Source organism: Grammomys surdaster, unplaced genomic scaffold (genome assembly GCF_004785775.1).
Source record: "Grammomys surdaster isolate TR1022 unplaced genomic scaffold, NIH_TR_1.0 257, whole genome shotgun sequence".
In the NCBI taxonomy this organism is placed as follows: Eukaryota; Metazoa; Chordata; class Mammalia; order Rodentia; family Muridae; genus Grammomys; species Grammomys surdaster.
The window spans coordinates 6630020-6647068 of NW_021604698.1; the positions used below are offsets into that span (position 1 = coordinate 6630020).

Genomic DNA, 17049 nt, shown 5'->3' on the forward strand with positions numbered 1-17049 from the left:
TCATGTGTATGTGCACATATTCACACACACCCACACACAACCACATCTCCCCACTCTCCACCCCCCAACACACACTGAAATATTTTTTAAAAATCCTGAAGAAAAGAAGGGAGTGGTAGGTAACTGTTGAGACTATTGAGGACTTGGGTTCCCAGGGCTCCCTGGAAGCCCCTGTCAGGGCTGGGCATGGAACCACAGTGTTTGTAGCAGAAGCACATGGTTACAGCTTTGGCACTAAATGAGTGTTTAAGTTATCAGGATGAATTATTTATTTTCTAATTAATTTCTTGTCTCCCATTCTCTCTCCCTTTTTTGTTTTCATAAAATGGTTTCTGATTAACAACCAAATAAGGCAGACAGAAGAGAAAGCCAAGGTTAAAAATGAAACGATGATAGACAAATTAAGGGACCTTGAATATAAGGTTTATAAATATATTCATTGATTATCTCTAACTAACCTCAAATCAGTCAAACTAAAAAAATTTGAAGGAAGAATGGTTGTTGTTGATTTTCATTGAACTAAGTCTCAACGTAGACCTATAGAAGTGCTTACACACACACACACACATACACACACACACACACACAAAACCACTTTGAATATTCCATTGTGTTATTTCTAGAAGGTTGCTGCTGTCTCTATTAAGGGTTGAGTGGCTTTGTTAAAGTTGGAGGCTTTTCCTGCAAAACATGGTTGTGGTTTTTTCCCCACTGAATGGAGGCTTAGAGAAGGAGAGTCTGCTTTCCGACCACAAACACAACGCTTTGTTTTGGCTGATGGTCAATAGCAGTCGACTTGTTAGCATTTTTCTTAGATCTCAGACATAGGCTAGATGGTCATTCATATTCAATTTATTTTAATATGCAAACTCAGCATCAGATACCCTGAGAATTTCTCTTTCTACTGGGCACATCTTACCTTGCCGACATACAAAGGGTCAGTCCCAGTATACTCTTCCAGGACAAAAAACTGATTCCAAACCCAGCTCCTCTTGCTTCGCTGATGTGACTGTGGCCTTTCTGAGAAGAGTGTTTTCAATTCAACTTCTGGCATGGGAGTGCTGGAGAGAACGGTGGTTGTAAGGTCCATCAGTGCCCAGAAGTACAAGGATGTGCCAAGTCCAAGCCAATTCTTTGCATTGCTCATTCTACCCGTAGTCCACATGGGCTTGCAGGAGTTTCAGAAGTCAAATAGAATGACAAACAGTGGGGTTGAGTATTTTCCAAATAAAACAAGCCACACCACAGGTTATTGGAAACTCATTTCTTCCCAAAGGAAGTCTCCATTCAAGTCAAGCTGACGTCCTGTCAAGTTAAGGGAAACATTGTCAGGGGATTCTTTCTGGGGCTGCCTATAAGTTTTCCAGAAATGGCAGTAAATAATTTGTCTTCTGCTCAGGTCAATTGGTTATTCCTTATGAAATATCTAATAATAAATAATATTTTGGTTATAAAAAGATAATATATATGCTATGATCAGCTCCAAACATTTGGTTTTGGATTCTGAGACAATATAACTTGTAAAAGCAAAAAACAAAACACTTCTCAACAGTAGCTTACCTTAAGGGCTAGACTGTCTTATTGATAGTCTTGAAAAATTAATAGAATGTTCTTCAAAATATCTATAATCAGAAAGCCTCCTGAACTCTTCAGAATAGCATTCACTTCTAAAATTTATATCTACCAACTAACATTTCTATTAGCTCAACTGATTTTTTGGTTTATTAAAAGAGAAAAAAATTGGACTTTTTTTCTTTTGCTAACAACAATTATCTTTTGCCTACTCCTGTTATTGATTATGCTATGAATCTTGGGCTTCATTTATAAGCAGCCATAGATGACAACTTGTAACTTTAATCATTCTCTGAACTCATGAGAATCAAGTTTCACACTCTACTGCTTCAGCTGTGGAGTGCTGATAGGGGCTGCTAATGTGACCTTTCAAGGATGTGAATGGTCAGTTAATCATTATATCCTTCACAGGGGACTTTAAAGTGCTATTAGTCATATGCCACTACGAGTAAGCTAAGAGTCGTTCTAACAGATTTCCTTTCCTGGCTCGAAAGACTCATTTAGGCAAAGGAACATTAACTTCTACCCAGGAAACACCTTTTCATCAGTCACACTTCTTCTGTGGCTGAGGAGTCAGATTTAACCCATGACCTCACTCCTTGGCTATGACCTCATCAACCTTTTCTTCCCTTCCATGCCTGGGTTTAATGAGAGAGCCTTGCACTCAGACTACTCATCAGAGCACTGGAAGTGTTTTCTGTGCACTTAATATTTTCACTGTTAACTGCTGCTGTGACTTGGAATGAACGTGGGCACCCAAGAATTTCAGGTCTGTGCAACTAAATCGTGACCTTTATTTTGAAAGAGGCTTAGAACAGATACAGTGATGCTAACTCAGGTCCTGCCTTCCACTTGTAATCTTCAGAAGAAGGTTGAGCATCCTCTGTAATTCTCCCCAATGAGATGCACAAAAAGACTTAGAAATATCCTGTAATCATTCATCTAGTGTTATTTCAGTTTGTGACAAGTCATATCCGTGGAGCTGTCAAAGAGGAAAGTCTAAGGAAACTGGTTTGTAACAGAGCAACAGAGAGGCTTTGCCTCTTCAGAGCTATGACCTACAGATAGATTGTGTTTTAAGGAAAGCAAATGCCAAGTGTGCCTTATTTTGGCTAATTTGTGGTATTGTTAGAAGGTGAGTTTCCAGACAGCAGGAGTTCTTTCTCTCTGTGAATTCACCAATAGAAACATAGGTACCTTTTGTTGGTCTCTTTCTAAGGGGAAGTGTTTTAGAAGGAAGATCCTTAACATGAGAGGTGAATTGTGGAAAAGTGTTGATGAGACACAGTTATGCTATCTTTGGGACATATAAGATGAAGCAGAGGGTATCACCCCACAAAACTGGTAGGCAGATTACCATGCTTGGGAATGGATGGTCTATGTATTATCAACACACTCATTTCCACAAAAGCAACAGACTAAATTAGACAGTTTGTTCTCTGTTTCCATCTTTACCCCTGATTTGTCTATCTCAAGTCATCAAGACTTTGATTAGAACTCTGCTGATTTGCTCAGTGAGTGGCTCGCACGTTTTCTTTCAGTATCTGTTAAGCAGGAACAGTAGTTCTCCTGTCCTCTCCACAGGAGTCTCATGAGGATATGATGGTACAATGAAAGTTAATGACAAAAGTAATCACTGGAATTTGGAGAATCACATAAACTGCCAGGCGTGTATGTGAAAATAATGAAAACAAGCATAAAACATGTTTCATGGACACAGCTGGGAACAAAATCCTACAGGAATGTGTAATGAAATCATCCCACTGCTCTCTCACATGTGTTGAGTACTGTTTGATAGAAGATTCGAGCTCAATTCAATTCTATAGTAACCACTCATGGCTTTTCCTTATGAAGAAACTTAATAAAGGGACAGCTACTAGAAAACTCTGTAATAGCAGAGAAAGTTTTTTTTATAGATTGCAGTTATCAACATAGAATGTGCTTTATATGTGTGCATACATGTGTATTTTGGCCAATGTCTGGGCTTCATACAAGATTTCTCTCTAGCACTCTTATTTTTCTCTGTTTTTTTTTTTTGAGCACCTTGTTCTGTGTGTTTGTGTGTGTGTGTTTGTGTGTGAGTGTGTGTGTGACTGTGTTTAAAGGCTCCTACTCTCTTCCCACTGACTAAAGTTCATGAACAGAGCAAGATTTGAGGAAATGTTGAGAGATTTTAAGTAGTGACCTTATATTCTCCTACCTCTCATAAATAGACAAGTATCATTGCCAATTCAGCTCTCCTGTCCTTACCTATAGGTATGATCTGAAGAGTTCAAACAAAATTCAGTAGAAACTTTGTGATGAATATTTCATGGGTAGTTCAATTGCCTCAACTTTTCTTTCCTTCTCTTGTCTAATTGGGCTCCCTACAAATAAGTGTAAAGTTTTTATTTTCTCTTCTTTCACTTTATATGTCTGAAAGTGGTTTTGGGGTATTTGGGGCATGTGGAGCCCTCCGAGATTCTGTGAGAGGTGGTAGTCTCTGGGTCCTCTAACTCAGCAATGAAAATTTCCATGCACGTAAACTCTGTGTTAAGGAACTGAGTAGTGACAAATGATGGAAGGCAAACTGGTTTTGCTTCCTCAGGGTGAAACACAAAGGCAACAACTCTGCCTAAATTTTTGGAAACGAAAAGCCATGCTGTACAATAGTAACACTATTCTTATCATAGTTAGAGTTGCTGTCTACCACAGAAGGAAAAAAGAACCACCCATGTTAGACTTACTAACTATTTGGAACTATAGATGGTATGGTTCTCACACTTATATTTTCCTACAGATATGAGTAGATTACTTGTTTGAGGCTTTTTCCTGTTTCTGTAAATACAGATGCTGGCATGAATATCTATACACAGGTCTGCTTTGGGGAGAATACCCATGCCATGTGAAGACTACATTAGTGGAAATTGACTTCTGTGCTAAATGAATCCTTTAAAAGTTTCCACCCCTCCATTCTCCTGAAAGAAAGCAAACAGCTTGGTAATGAACACAGTAGGAGGAAATTAAAGTTGTGCTCAAAGTGTGTTCTCAGTGAATTGTTTGTTACTTAAATTCGTTGTGATATTTAAAATGTAGACACAGGATGGTTACTGCCTTCTCCTTGAAATGAACTGGGCTTTTATGGTCTTCCTCTGATTTCTTTCCTCATTATCCAGTTTTCCTGGGCTTTTCATGAAAATGGGGGAATTGCTTAGAAAACTTCAAATGGGGTCTTTCCAGAAGACAGTTAGAGACTCCCTATGGGAAGGTGGGATGCTTGCTTGGTTTGCTGCTGTGCTCTGATGCCTTTAGTGAAGTAGTGATGTGTGTTGACAGTGGTATCTGCTAACATATCTAAAACTTTTATCTCTTTTTGTAAACATAAAAAAAATCATGTAAGCTTCAGGGAGTTGACTTTCATCCACATCTTACAGGTCAAATGGACTACAGATTGGTACTTTTTAAGTTTCTTCACCTGCCTATTCCTGAGGGACAGATTCCTCTCTCTCTTCCCTGATCTTGAGACTTTACTCTCCTAACTACCAGGACCACAGACCCTGAAGTCTCAAATGTACACGCAAGATAAAAATGTCTCTAAACTCCTTTACTCTCCTTAACGTCATCTTTAGTCTCAAATCATATGTCCATATATATTCTGTTCCAGCAGATGCCCACCTAACTAAACACTGCAAACTGCTCTAAACTCACCAGCCTAGGTGCTTGTGATGGAATTTCCAACCAGTCTGAACTTCTGCATTCTAGATGGCTCCAAGGCAGCTAGCCCCAGGTGGTCCAGCCTTACAAACTACTCTAAATTGTCCTGCCCCAGATGGTTGAGAAGAGCCTGTACAGCAAGTGAAATAGGTGGCCTTGGCTAACATTCTAGCTTTCTTTGGTCCCTAACTATAATGCCCAATATCAGCAGGAAGCAGTCATAGAAAAGATTTTGTCTCCCCTTATCATTATTGTCAGCAAAAACTGTGATGTTAGCTCTCAAATCCAGGACAAACGGCTGAGGTTTCTATATAACATATCCAAGTGGACTTGGCCACCAGGATCTCCCAGCATCCCTCAGTCCCTGCCTGTTAGAGAGTGTGACTGGCAAATCATGCCCCTTACCCTAAACTGCTCCAGCTCAAGAGCTGGGAAGTTCTTCCTCCAGTTGCCCTTCCCTACATAATCCAGCCATTTAGGTTACCTAGCTTGTCTAATGCACTCTTTACTCTCCTGGTCTCCTGGCTCCCTGCCTCCCTTCTCCTTACATGGCCAAGCTCCGGGTCATTTTCACTCTGGACTTGGCAAATGTCCTTGTCTTTGGCTATGTTCTCCCTTTTATTTACAATAAAACCTCCTTTATTATACCTAGGAGAAATCATGTCCTTCCTTTTTCTTTCCTTCTTTTTTTCTCATTTAGTATCAGTGTTTTTACGTTGCTGTACGTCTTTGGCAATCAGGCTGATTTTAATCAAGAGCCTCAAAAATGCACTTCAAAGAAAACAAGGGAGGAGAAATTTCATGGAGATCTTAGATGTCACAGTGTAACATGACAGTATACCATAAGGTGCCCCACATTAAATCAGAATGTGTCTCTGCATCCCACGTTGTGCCATGTCTCCATCAAAGGTCTCTTGTGAGGCGGAGGAGTCAGATTCCTTCAGTACAAACTACAGGACTTCTCGAGAATGATAGGTGTGGTCACAGGGACATATGTAACTAAAAAGCTCGTATAGTGATTGTATATTTGAACACACATGGCTTGCAAACAATAGCCCATGTAGAATACCACAAAGGTAATATTTTCAGTGACTTTGCCAATCACATTTGGATATTCCTGAATCTGTTTGCCTCCTTGGGACTCCATTTGGAGAACAGTCCATGACATGATTTTGAATCATGAAAGGAAGAGACAGTGCTTTTAGCAGAAGTCACTTTCATTGCCTTCAGAGGACCCACTCATACCTTTCTTTCCCAGCAGTCTTCAGGTGAGTAAAACCCCCAGTTTTCGTCATGATTATGAACGTACCAACCCACCCCACATCCCTGGCTCCTGAAGCCCTCATCTCTTCTTTTTTAAATAGAGTTTTCTCATTATATTTTAGATTATAGTATCCCCTTGCTTTACTTTGCCCAGATCGTCCCCACTACCCCTCCCATCCGGATCCACTCCTTTTCTGTCTCTCATTAGAAAAGAACAGCCTTCTAAGAGAGAACAACAGAGTATAACAAAATAAAATATAATAAGATAAAGCAAAGCCTGTCACACTGAAATTGGACAAGTGCAGACCCGCTAGGCCCTGTTGCTTGCTGCTTCAGTCAGCTTGTGAGTTCATATGAGCTTTGCACAGTTGCCTTAGAGGGTGAGGTCCTCAGTTGTAAATGGATCCAGGACTTTCCTGCTAAACACGTACTGGAGTTTTAGTTCTGTTCTAATCCCACACCGGTCTCCCCTACACCACAGCACCGCATTTTCTCAAATTCATGACTCTGAAATGGGCTCTATCTTGACACCAGTGTGTGGTATCTTGACACCAGTGTGTGGACATTTCTTGTGCCCATATTTGTGTCATTTATCCTTCAAGGAAATGGTTAGTTAACTGATAGTGTATACAGAATCTGTATATCTATATACAGATAGTGTATATAGAAGGACTCTGGCATTAAAAACAAAACAAAACAAAACAAAAAAAACAGACCAAGAAACAAGAGGATGCCTAATTTCCCCAGAGGTTTTTCTGGGCGAGTGGGCAGCACTCTTGCCTGTTCTAATTTTGGTTACATAATACATGAATTCTCATGGTGTTGGTTCAGACTGTTGACAGTTCTCTTTTTGTTTTCCAGCTTCTTGCTCTCTTTATCTTCCCTACAACCAAAGTAGTCTATGCAAATGCAACTGTAAAGTTTATTTGCATATGGGGTTGATGTAGAAAGAAAGCATAAGAGAGCTCAAGTGAAGTTTAGGACTGGCTTCAATTTCACATAAGAATATGGAGATGAAGGTGTGAGAGTGCATGTGTGTGTCTGTGTGTGTCTGTGAATGTGTGTATGTCTGTGTGTGTCTGTGTGTGTATGTGTCTATGAGTGTGTGTGTGTGTGTGAGTGTGTGTGTGTGATAGGAATAGAGAAATAAAACAGCAGCAAGCTTGAATTATATAATTAAGAGCTAGATTTGAAAAGTGTATTTGGGCCCGCCGTGAAACCACACTGACCTTGTAGCCCTAGCCCTCCCTCCCTTGGGCATGAATATAGACACTCATAGTGTAGGCATTCTGCTGCAAGTGTCCATGTCCAAGCCCTCTCAGCTTTTCATCTCCATTGTAAACAGTGTTTGCAGTTGTGGCTACCCTTCTTCCCTCTCAGTGCCTCCAAGACCAGCAAATAGATTGTTGGTAATCCTTCCATACACAGTCGCTAGTAAATGGTTTACTCTCAAGGAGTTAGGAAGGCTTTGACTTGCTTTACCCTCCCTCCCTCCCTCCCTCCCTCCCTCCCTCCCTCCCTCCCTCCCTCCTTCCTTCCTTCCTTCTTTCCTTCCTTCCTTCCTTCTTCCTTCCTTTGTTTTTCACTGTAATCAGGCTAATGGAACAGCAGCCCAGTCCATGGGCAATTTCTCTAACTATAGTCAGACAAGAACGACACTGTTGACTTCTGAGAATTGTCTCACATGCTCAACAATGTCTCATCTTATTTAACACATTTATAATTGTGTTAAATTTGTCAGTGTTCATTAAAACACGTATTTAAAATATTTAAAATCATAATTCTTTGAGAAAGTTCTTGGAGAGAGTTGAGCACAGCTGTGATGTACCTGCCAACAATCCCAGTACTCTGGAGGCACACACTGGAGGAGAACTACCACAGGTCTAGGGTCAGCCTGGTCTACATAGTCATAATGAGAAAGTCTGAAATAAAGGATAAAAGCAAAGAAAGAAGTCACAAGCAACCGAACTACTCAGTGTTTTCCTCTGCCATCTGTCTTTGAGAAAACTCTTGTTTCATTTAGCTGTGACAAATTCCATGACCAAAAGGTACTTAGTAGGGGAACAAGTTTCTTTCAGCCTATGATGATAGTCCATCTTTGAGGGAAGTCTGCATTCAAGCAGGATCTTAGCAGCAGACTTACTGTTCCACAAAGTGTTACTTCCAACCAAGGAACTCATTTCACAGCCAAAGAAGCACAGCAGAAATGATGGTGGTTGCTGCTTGCTGACTATATTGCAGGCTGGTTTATACTCAAGTAACTTTCATATGCAACTCAAGCCTACCTACCCAGGGAATGGTGCTGCCCACAGTGGGCCTTCCATATCAGGTAATAATCACAATAGTCCTCCACAGACAATTCCACAGGCCAATCTAATCTGGGCAGTCCCTCAATGAAACTCTCTTCTCAGGTGGCTCTAGGATGTGTCAAGTTGACAGTTAAAGTTAATTAGGAGGAGCCATAAAAATTTACCTGTAACGAGAAGAATTTGGAGCACAGATATAGCTGTTATCTAAATGAAGTTTGTTGCCTTTTGAGATAAAGTCTTTCTATGAAACCTAAGTGTGGCTGGTACTTCTGAAGGATCTCAAGAATCCTGAGTGCTGGAGTTACTTACAGGCAAGTGTTACCACAGCTAACATAAGATTAAGATGTAAGACTTTACTATATTTAAGCAGAGAATGAATGGCTACTTAGAAAAAGTCTGATTCACAGCTTAGTATTAGTCTAATTTTGAGTAATGACACAAGCTCCTTGAGTCTGTCCTATGTAGGTGGGATGATCATAAGCGAGTTTAGAAGGTCTTTGAACTAGGAAAACATGTATGATGTTCGTACCACAGTCTCTGACAAGATGGTTAAGCTTGTGCCTGAAAACCACAGATGCTCAATAAATATTGGTTGGCTTTGTTTCCTTTAAGAAGTTTACAGCTTAAGGGGAGAGGCTGCCATTAATGCTAGTGGTAGAAGGAGTAGGCAGAATAAGCATTGACATAGTAGCATTATTAGCAGCCATGACAATGTCGCAGCTACCCCTGGCAGCATGAACAACAGGTGGTGTCACAGAGTGCTCATTCTAAGCCGAGCTGTGTTGCGGCTTTTACATTCATTTTGTCATTTCAAGAATTCTGTGGATAGTTTTTATTACTGCAAGGTACCAGAGAGTGGTATGGAGGGGTCTGTTTTACAGTTTTGCAAATGGACATTGCTAGGAAGAAGAGCTGGGATTCTTTCTCAGGAGTGAGTCCATCCATGCTCAGGCCACCACAGGTTGTATCACAGGGTCTGTGCCACAGAGCCTTGGATGGAAAATGCTTGGCCTGTCAGAGAGGGAGATACGAGTCTGTGAGAAAGGGAAGGTGTAGGAATGTGTATGAACTGGGCCTTGAAGGACAAAGGTAGATGTTTCACTGTTTAACGTGTCAAGAGTCTGTTTGGGAGAAGAATAGGATAATAACTTAGAGAGCAGAGTTCATTTCAGGGAGTAATGAAGCACTGGGGAGATGGCTCTATAGGTAGAGCATTTGCCATGCAATCTGATGTGTCCAGATGCTCAGTATCCACATACATACTGGATGGACATTGCAGCCTGGCTGTACTCGTAGTGCCCAAGAGGTGAAGACAGGCTTCCTGGAGCAAGCTGGCTGTCTAGACTAGCTGGATTGGTGAATGTTAAGTTCAGTGAGACACCCTGCCTCAGTAAATAAAGTGGAGAACAATTGTGGAGGTCACCTGACATTGACCTTTGGCCTCCAAGATGAACCCACATGCATACACGAGAACACACACATATATAAACACATACCACAGCATACTTGGACAAATAAGCCAAGTGGGGAATAATGAGATATGCTGTAGGAAATCAGGCACAAGCCACTTCAGCTGCAAATGGATTGATGTGTTCCAACACATGTAACTGTTTCTAGTGAACAAGCCAAGGTTCTGACATGCCTACATTATAGTGAGCAAAAACTGTAGAAAGGCTGTTGGCGGGGTCTGAAGAAACCAGCTAGGTGGCCAAGAGAAATTGGGAAGGGGATCTTGTGACAAAGGCCCTTCTGGAGGAAGGCCTGGTGAGATACTGAGACAGCATCTCCAGGGCTTTCCTACTAAGGGCCAGTGTGGGTGAGAAGGGCTAACAGTGGCCTATGACTGCGCTGGGCCATGACAGGCAGTGGAGAGGAGGCATTCATTAGAGACAAGGTAATAAATTTGGATTTAGACTTCAGGATAAAAGATTCATCATTCCTTGCCTGATTATTTTAAGAGGAAAGAACTTTCTTTCTCTTTTTAGTTCTAAACTTCAAAGGAGCTTTGGGCATAAAGAATGTGAGCTCTTTTCTCTTAGAGCGCACCTTGGCTCTCCCTGAGCTCTCGCTGTGACCCAGCTTCTCCCCGCTCAGGCTGTGCGTGCCAAGTAGCTTCCCTATGGCTGCTTTGCTGAAACTTTAGCATCTCCTTAGCCACGACTTTGGACTTGCCTATGTTCAACGCTGTTCCTTCTGTGTTTTCTCTCTCATTCTGTAACAGTGAGTATTCAGCTTTCATTCCCCTAGTGTGCAAGAAATGACAACTGGCGATCTTGCCAAGAAAAAACCAAAACAAACAATCTACTCCCTGAGAATATGAAATAAAAGTTGGAAAGGTGGCTCACTCAGTAAACTGCTTGCTGCTAAGCCTGACAACTTTAGGTGAGTAATCCTGAACTCAAAAGGGGAAAGAGTCCCACAGTGTAGGCTGCTCTCTGACTTTCACTTGTGAGCTGTGGCATTCATATGCATATCCACACTTGAGAGTACACACACACACACACACACACACACACACACACAAATGTCATAAAATTGTAAATAAAACCAAAAAGATTTAATTGGTGTTTTTTTAAAAATTTCTAGTTGAAGGAAAAAAAATCAATGTATGCCCTTAAAAAATTCTCATGGAGCATGACATATATTCTGGAATCTTGGTTTGACACCAGACATAAGTCTGCCATTCAAAGGATGAGTCAGACAGATTTCTTAATGTTATAAGCCTGGAATGATGGTAATAACCTTTAAAAGGTTGTTGAAGGTTATCCTGACCTGATCTTATAGATGATTATTATAATTTTAAAATTATTTCTTCCCTGTGCATTTCCCTATTCTGCTATCTTAAAGTTCTTTGTATAATCTCCCACACAGCTTTGTTTTGCATTGTAATAAATCATTTATCTTTTATCTATATTACATGATTTTGGAGACACAGGTAATACCCTTATGCATGTATTGTTGACAGTCCAGTATTAGGCACAGACAAAATCCTGAGTACAAATAAATATTTTTTGTAAAAACTGTATTTTGTAAAAAAAAATGTAGTTAACAGATTGGTAGTATTTCTGCCTTCAAATTTTTAATTCGATATAATTTATATTTTCCATTTTCAATTTTAAAATTCATTTATGTATTCAGTCATTTATTTTGCAGTTCTGGTGATGGAACCCAGGGCCTTGCACTTGTTAGACACATGCTATACTCCTGGGCTACTCGTCCAGTCTTTACAGTTCTTACAGGGATACATTAGTGCACATCTCAAGGGGCATAGGTAACCAAAGGCCACTGAACATTAGCAGAAGGCAAGGAAATGGGGAGCTTTCACCACTGAGATCTTTGCTTCTGACAAGAAATGTGCCAATACTTCAGTATGAGGAGTTATCTGGAAAGGCAGTATCTCAGGAAGGCTAAAGACTGTTGCAGAAATGCTTGGGAATCCCACATGAGAACTGAGATTGGGAAAATAACAGCAGTCTAAAAGATGATGTGATACTTATTGGTAATATCATGCAGTAGCTAGGAGTTGACATCCAATTATCTCTGGAGATTGAGATTTAGAGAACAATCTGATATGATTTTCTTTAAATGACTTTTTAAAGTAAGCATAATAAAGACTGAATAGTAAAAAAGGAGCTTCTAACTAAACAATATTCTAAAAATATTTCATGTCTTAGTACTTCTTTTTGGTTCAGTACCTACTTTTAATGGTTTCTAAATTGAAAATAAGTCTTACAATTTTATTTATGTTTTAAATGGTTTGGTTCTTTCAGAAGCTTGCAACGATTATATTCCATCCATTTCCATTTTGCTTTATTTTAAATCTCTCTTTCCGTTTATGTGAGCACACAAATGTGTGTACACGTGTGTGCACATGTGTGTCTATGTGCATGTGCTTTCATACTTGTGTGCTCTAGCAAATGTATGGAGAGCAGAGAATAACATACAGGAGTCAGATTTCTCCTCCCTCGTGAGTCCTACAGATTGAACTCTGGTCATGAAGCTTGGCACCCAATACCTTTGCTCACTAAGCCACCTCACTGGCTCTCATGGTATCTTTCTGTTGTGACTTCTGAGAATCAGTAATGTAGATGTGGCTTCCAGAACCACACTCTTCTTGACTAGAAGTTCTCAAGTTTCTTCAAGTTCTGCTACAACATTGTTTTAAGCTTCATCTTAATCTCTATGGCAAGAAAGTCGCCATCAAGTGTATTGATTATCTATAGGTTAAATATAAGTTATCAAATAATCATTAGATGTACATTTATTCTTCACGTGCTGAATAGTTAAATGGAGGAAAGTACACATGAAAGTCAGTAGAATACAAAAACAATCCCTCCGACTAAACAATCAACAACAACAAAAAAAAACAAACAAACAAGCAAAAAACCCCAAACTATTAAGAGGTGTAAGTAAAGTGAATATTAAGATGTAGGAGAATATTATTTTATACTGTAAAACTAGGTTGGATAACTTTCATTATCCTGTAAAACTAGGTTGGATAACTTTCATTATCTAAGTTAGTAAAAGAAAAGCAATGGAATGATTATTAGAATTGAATTATATGTATGAGAATTAGGGAGTAGGTATGAGAGAACAGGGCATATTGTTCCTAACCTATGAAGAGCTTTCATGTTTTGTGTTACCGTATTGATCACTAGAATAGAGAAAAGGCAAATGACAAATCAAAAATTAATAGATAATATAAGATGGCCAATGAATCTATATAAGAAACATATTTGATTTTCACAAATACTAAATTCTGAAGAATACAAACAGTGAAGTAAAATTTAAACCTGTTAATCTAGCAAATATTAAAGATAAGTTAACTAGTATTGTTGGATACACGTATGTGTGTTGTATGTTCCTCACATCCTTTACACAGGATTCCAGATTTGTAAGATCTTTCTAGAAGACAATTTTGCATTATATATCATGGATTTTGAATGCTTATCTAACTGATCCTAAGGAATTACTTTTGATACATATATTACTCAAATCGGTGTTTCTTTCAGGCTTTCTATTATAGCAAGAAATAAGAGCAGCCAAGACATATAGCAATAGATGATTTAAAAGAAATTTGATGGGAAATTTTATCTTTGAAGGGAGGTCAAAAATAATTTTTAAATTGTCTTACAAGGCATCATTTTTTATGAACTTCTTAACATACTGATGTCATAACCTTCAGTTGGAGGAACGAAAAGTTAACCACTTGATAGTTTTGTGAGAGACTAGGAAACTACCCTGTAGAAACACTTTATAGAGGAATAATACAGTGATTTATTATGTTACTATTAATTGGTCCAAAATTAACAGTGGTCATTACTTGCAGAATCTAATCATAGTCACAGAAGTTAATAATAGGAAACATTGGGACTCTAATGCCCTAGTTCTCACTAACTGTTAAATTCACACTGCCTAGAATCATTTGAAAAGCAGCCTTAATTCAGTAATTGTCTTTATCTGGTTTGCCTTTGGGAACTGTTGAGAGGGGTTGTCTTCACTGTTAATTAATGTTGAAATGTCCAGCCCACTGTGGGTGGCATCATTCCTTAAGCAGGAAGGTGGTTATGAGAACATGGATTTGACTTGGTCAGTTAGTAGAGTTCCTCCATGGTTTCTTCTTCAACTTAGTGCTTGAGTTCCTATCCTGATTGTATTAATAGTCTGAGTAGAAGTGCAAACTAAACAAAGTTTCCCCTCGTATTACTTTAAGATCTCCTCCATATTTCTTATAGCAACAGAATGAAATTAATAATAAACCCAAGATTCAGTGTTTTCTTTCCCTTGATATTACTGTCTTGGATTGGCCCCCAAAACGTATCCAGCAATATGAACATGATAAGTTATTCTTTGACCTATAGGCTATAGTTGCAACCTGTCTTTAAAAGTATCAGACAATAAACTCCAGGAGTAGTGATAGTTAAATGTTTTCATTTTCTGGGATGTTTTTATTCCCAGAGGTGGTGTTAACTTTGGTAACTGAAACCATCTTTTAAATATAAACTGGTCCTTATGTGGACTCTGAACACATTAGAAACTCCCTATTCCTTTCAGGTCCCAAAGTTTGGTCTGGTCAGCTTCTGATAGGATCATTGAATATATGCAAGTTTTTATCCGTCTTTGGAAAGTCTTCTGTGAAAAGGAATTAATTAAAAAAAAAGTTTTTCTTAAATGACTCAAGAGAAAATGGCCCCAAATGAACTTCTTTTCAGAAGAGTTGGTTGGAGTGGGCAGCATTACGAGGAGTGACAACTGAGTGGGTCTGAAAAAGAATATTCCAGGCTACTTTTGGCAACAAGGTTACCAACTAGCACAGGGATCAAATTAAGGGGTGAGATTATGACCACCCAATGAGGGAGGAGGGAAAGGGATCCTGTTCAAGGGTCTCCATGCTTTGTCCTCGTACTGACTCATTGTGGCACTAATACCATTTTCTGGCTCATGCTACAAAACAAATCCCATTCAGATGCCAAGGCTTAAACCAGCAATCATCATCTTATTAGATCGTGTGGTTTCTTTGGGTCATGAATCTGAGTGAATCTTGCTTGAAGGATTCAGGTGCAGACTTTAATGGGTATCTGCTGTCAAATGGTGCCTGAGTCTGGATCTTTGGGTTCTGCTGGATCTTTGGGGGATGCTGCCCTGTCCCCTGCCTGATCTCATTTAGGATCAGAGTGTACAATTTTCACATGAATCACTTCGGGTTTCCTCAAAGCATGATGGATTCCAGGAAGGCACTGAGATTAATAGCTGCATGTGAGTATGCCCGTTCTCAAAGCAAATGTGTCACCTTGCGCTGCAGAATCTCATGATGCCTTCACATCCATTGTATTCTGCTCTTTATGGGCTCTTAGAAAGTGTATAGCCAAGAGGAGGGACTTCAGCTCTGAGTGAGGACAGGAAAGGCTTCAGATGAGCTTGTGGGAGGCAAATACTATTATAAACTTCAGAAAATATACTCTGCCATATATATGGGATATAAATCAGGCTATTCAGGACCAAGAGTTCAATATTGAAGAACGTTTTGTAATCTCAAAATAAACATTTCTAATTTTCATCAAGAAAAGGCAAGTCCTTGCATTAAGAAAAAACTAGAAAGTAAGTATGTTAGATTGGTCTCATTTCTGTTTGTGTTGTGACAGACATGAAGGAGGAGTTCTGTGCCAGCCTCCATTCAGGCATGACAAATGAGAAATTAAGATTCTGACTTTTCAGTTCTAAGTAACGGAAGAATTGCTATCAGTGGCTTATTCAGCAGGGCAGCAGCATGAAGCAGCACACAGGAGTCAGCTTGTCTCAAGTATTTCCTATTCACTCATGACTAAGGATAGCTAATGTCATATTTTTGAAACAATGGTTTTTTGTTTTTTTTTAAAAGAGTAAAACAAGTAAAAGCAATTATAGGAAAATATGTGGCCTATGCTTTAGGCATGGGTATGTTAGAAGTAAGAGGAACTTAACAGAGTAATGATAAGTGCAACAAAGCCTAGTAACCTCTGTTAACCAGAACTCATTTGTGATGGTTAATATTGACTCTCAATTTGACAGGGCTTAGAAGTATCCGGATTAGGTTAGCTTCTGGGCATGCCTGAGAGATTAGGTTAGTGGATCTGGGAAGACCCACCTTAAATGACTGGCTCTTTTAAAAAGAGAGCGGTTTGAGTGTTCCTAATTCTCTGCCTTTGGAGGACACAGTGTGACTAGTTGCTTCACCCTCCTGTTGCCATGAGATCTCCATTGTGATGGACTATAATCCTGTGAACCAAAGTAAACACTTCTTTCCTCAAGATGCTCTCTTTAGGTATGTCTTACCACAGCAGTGTGAAAAGTAACTATTGCATCGTTGTGGAAATACAAGAGTAGTGGGTCATACTGGACATCATTTCCTTCCGGTTGGACTCCTCTTTTTTCCCTTTTCATTCTGCAGCCCACTCATTCTAGTTATACGGCCCAGCTTGAGGAATGGCAATTTCAGCCATCCAAGTAGAAATGTAGAAGTTAGACTTTGACTCATGCCATTTCCACCTCTTTCCATGTCTGGATACTTAAACCCGACAGACTCTACCAAGGATACCTCCTAAGTTTTAAGTATCAAAGTGTCTTTTGTCTCCATATCTGCATGACCGTAGAGCTTGTGTCTTAAGTTATTACACTTCTCTCTCTCTCTCTCTCTCTCTCTCTCTCTCTCTCTCTCTCTCTCTCTCTCTCTCTC

General features: G+C 39.6%; 1 protein-coding gene across 1 annotated transcript in view; it reads right to left on the reverse strand.

Moving 5' to 3' along the window:
• The window catches only part of Cdh20 (cadherin 20), a 47610-nt gene extending 46445 nt beyond the window's left edge, over positions 1 to 1165 (reverse strand). Inside the window, exon 1 of the mRNA XM_028775612.1 lies at positions 920 to 1165. Coding sequence (XP_028631445.1) covers positions 920 to 1165 — 246 coding nt within the window. The remainder of the gene's footprint in view (positions 1 to 919) is intronic.
• Positions 1166 to 17049: the final 15884 nt, after the last annotated feature.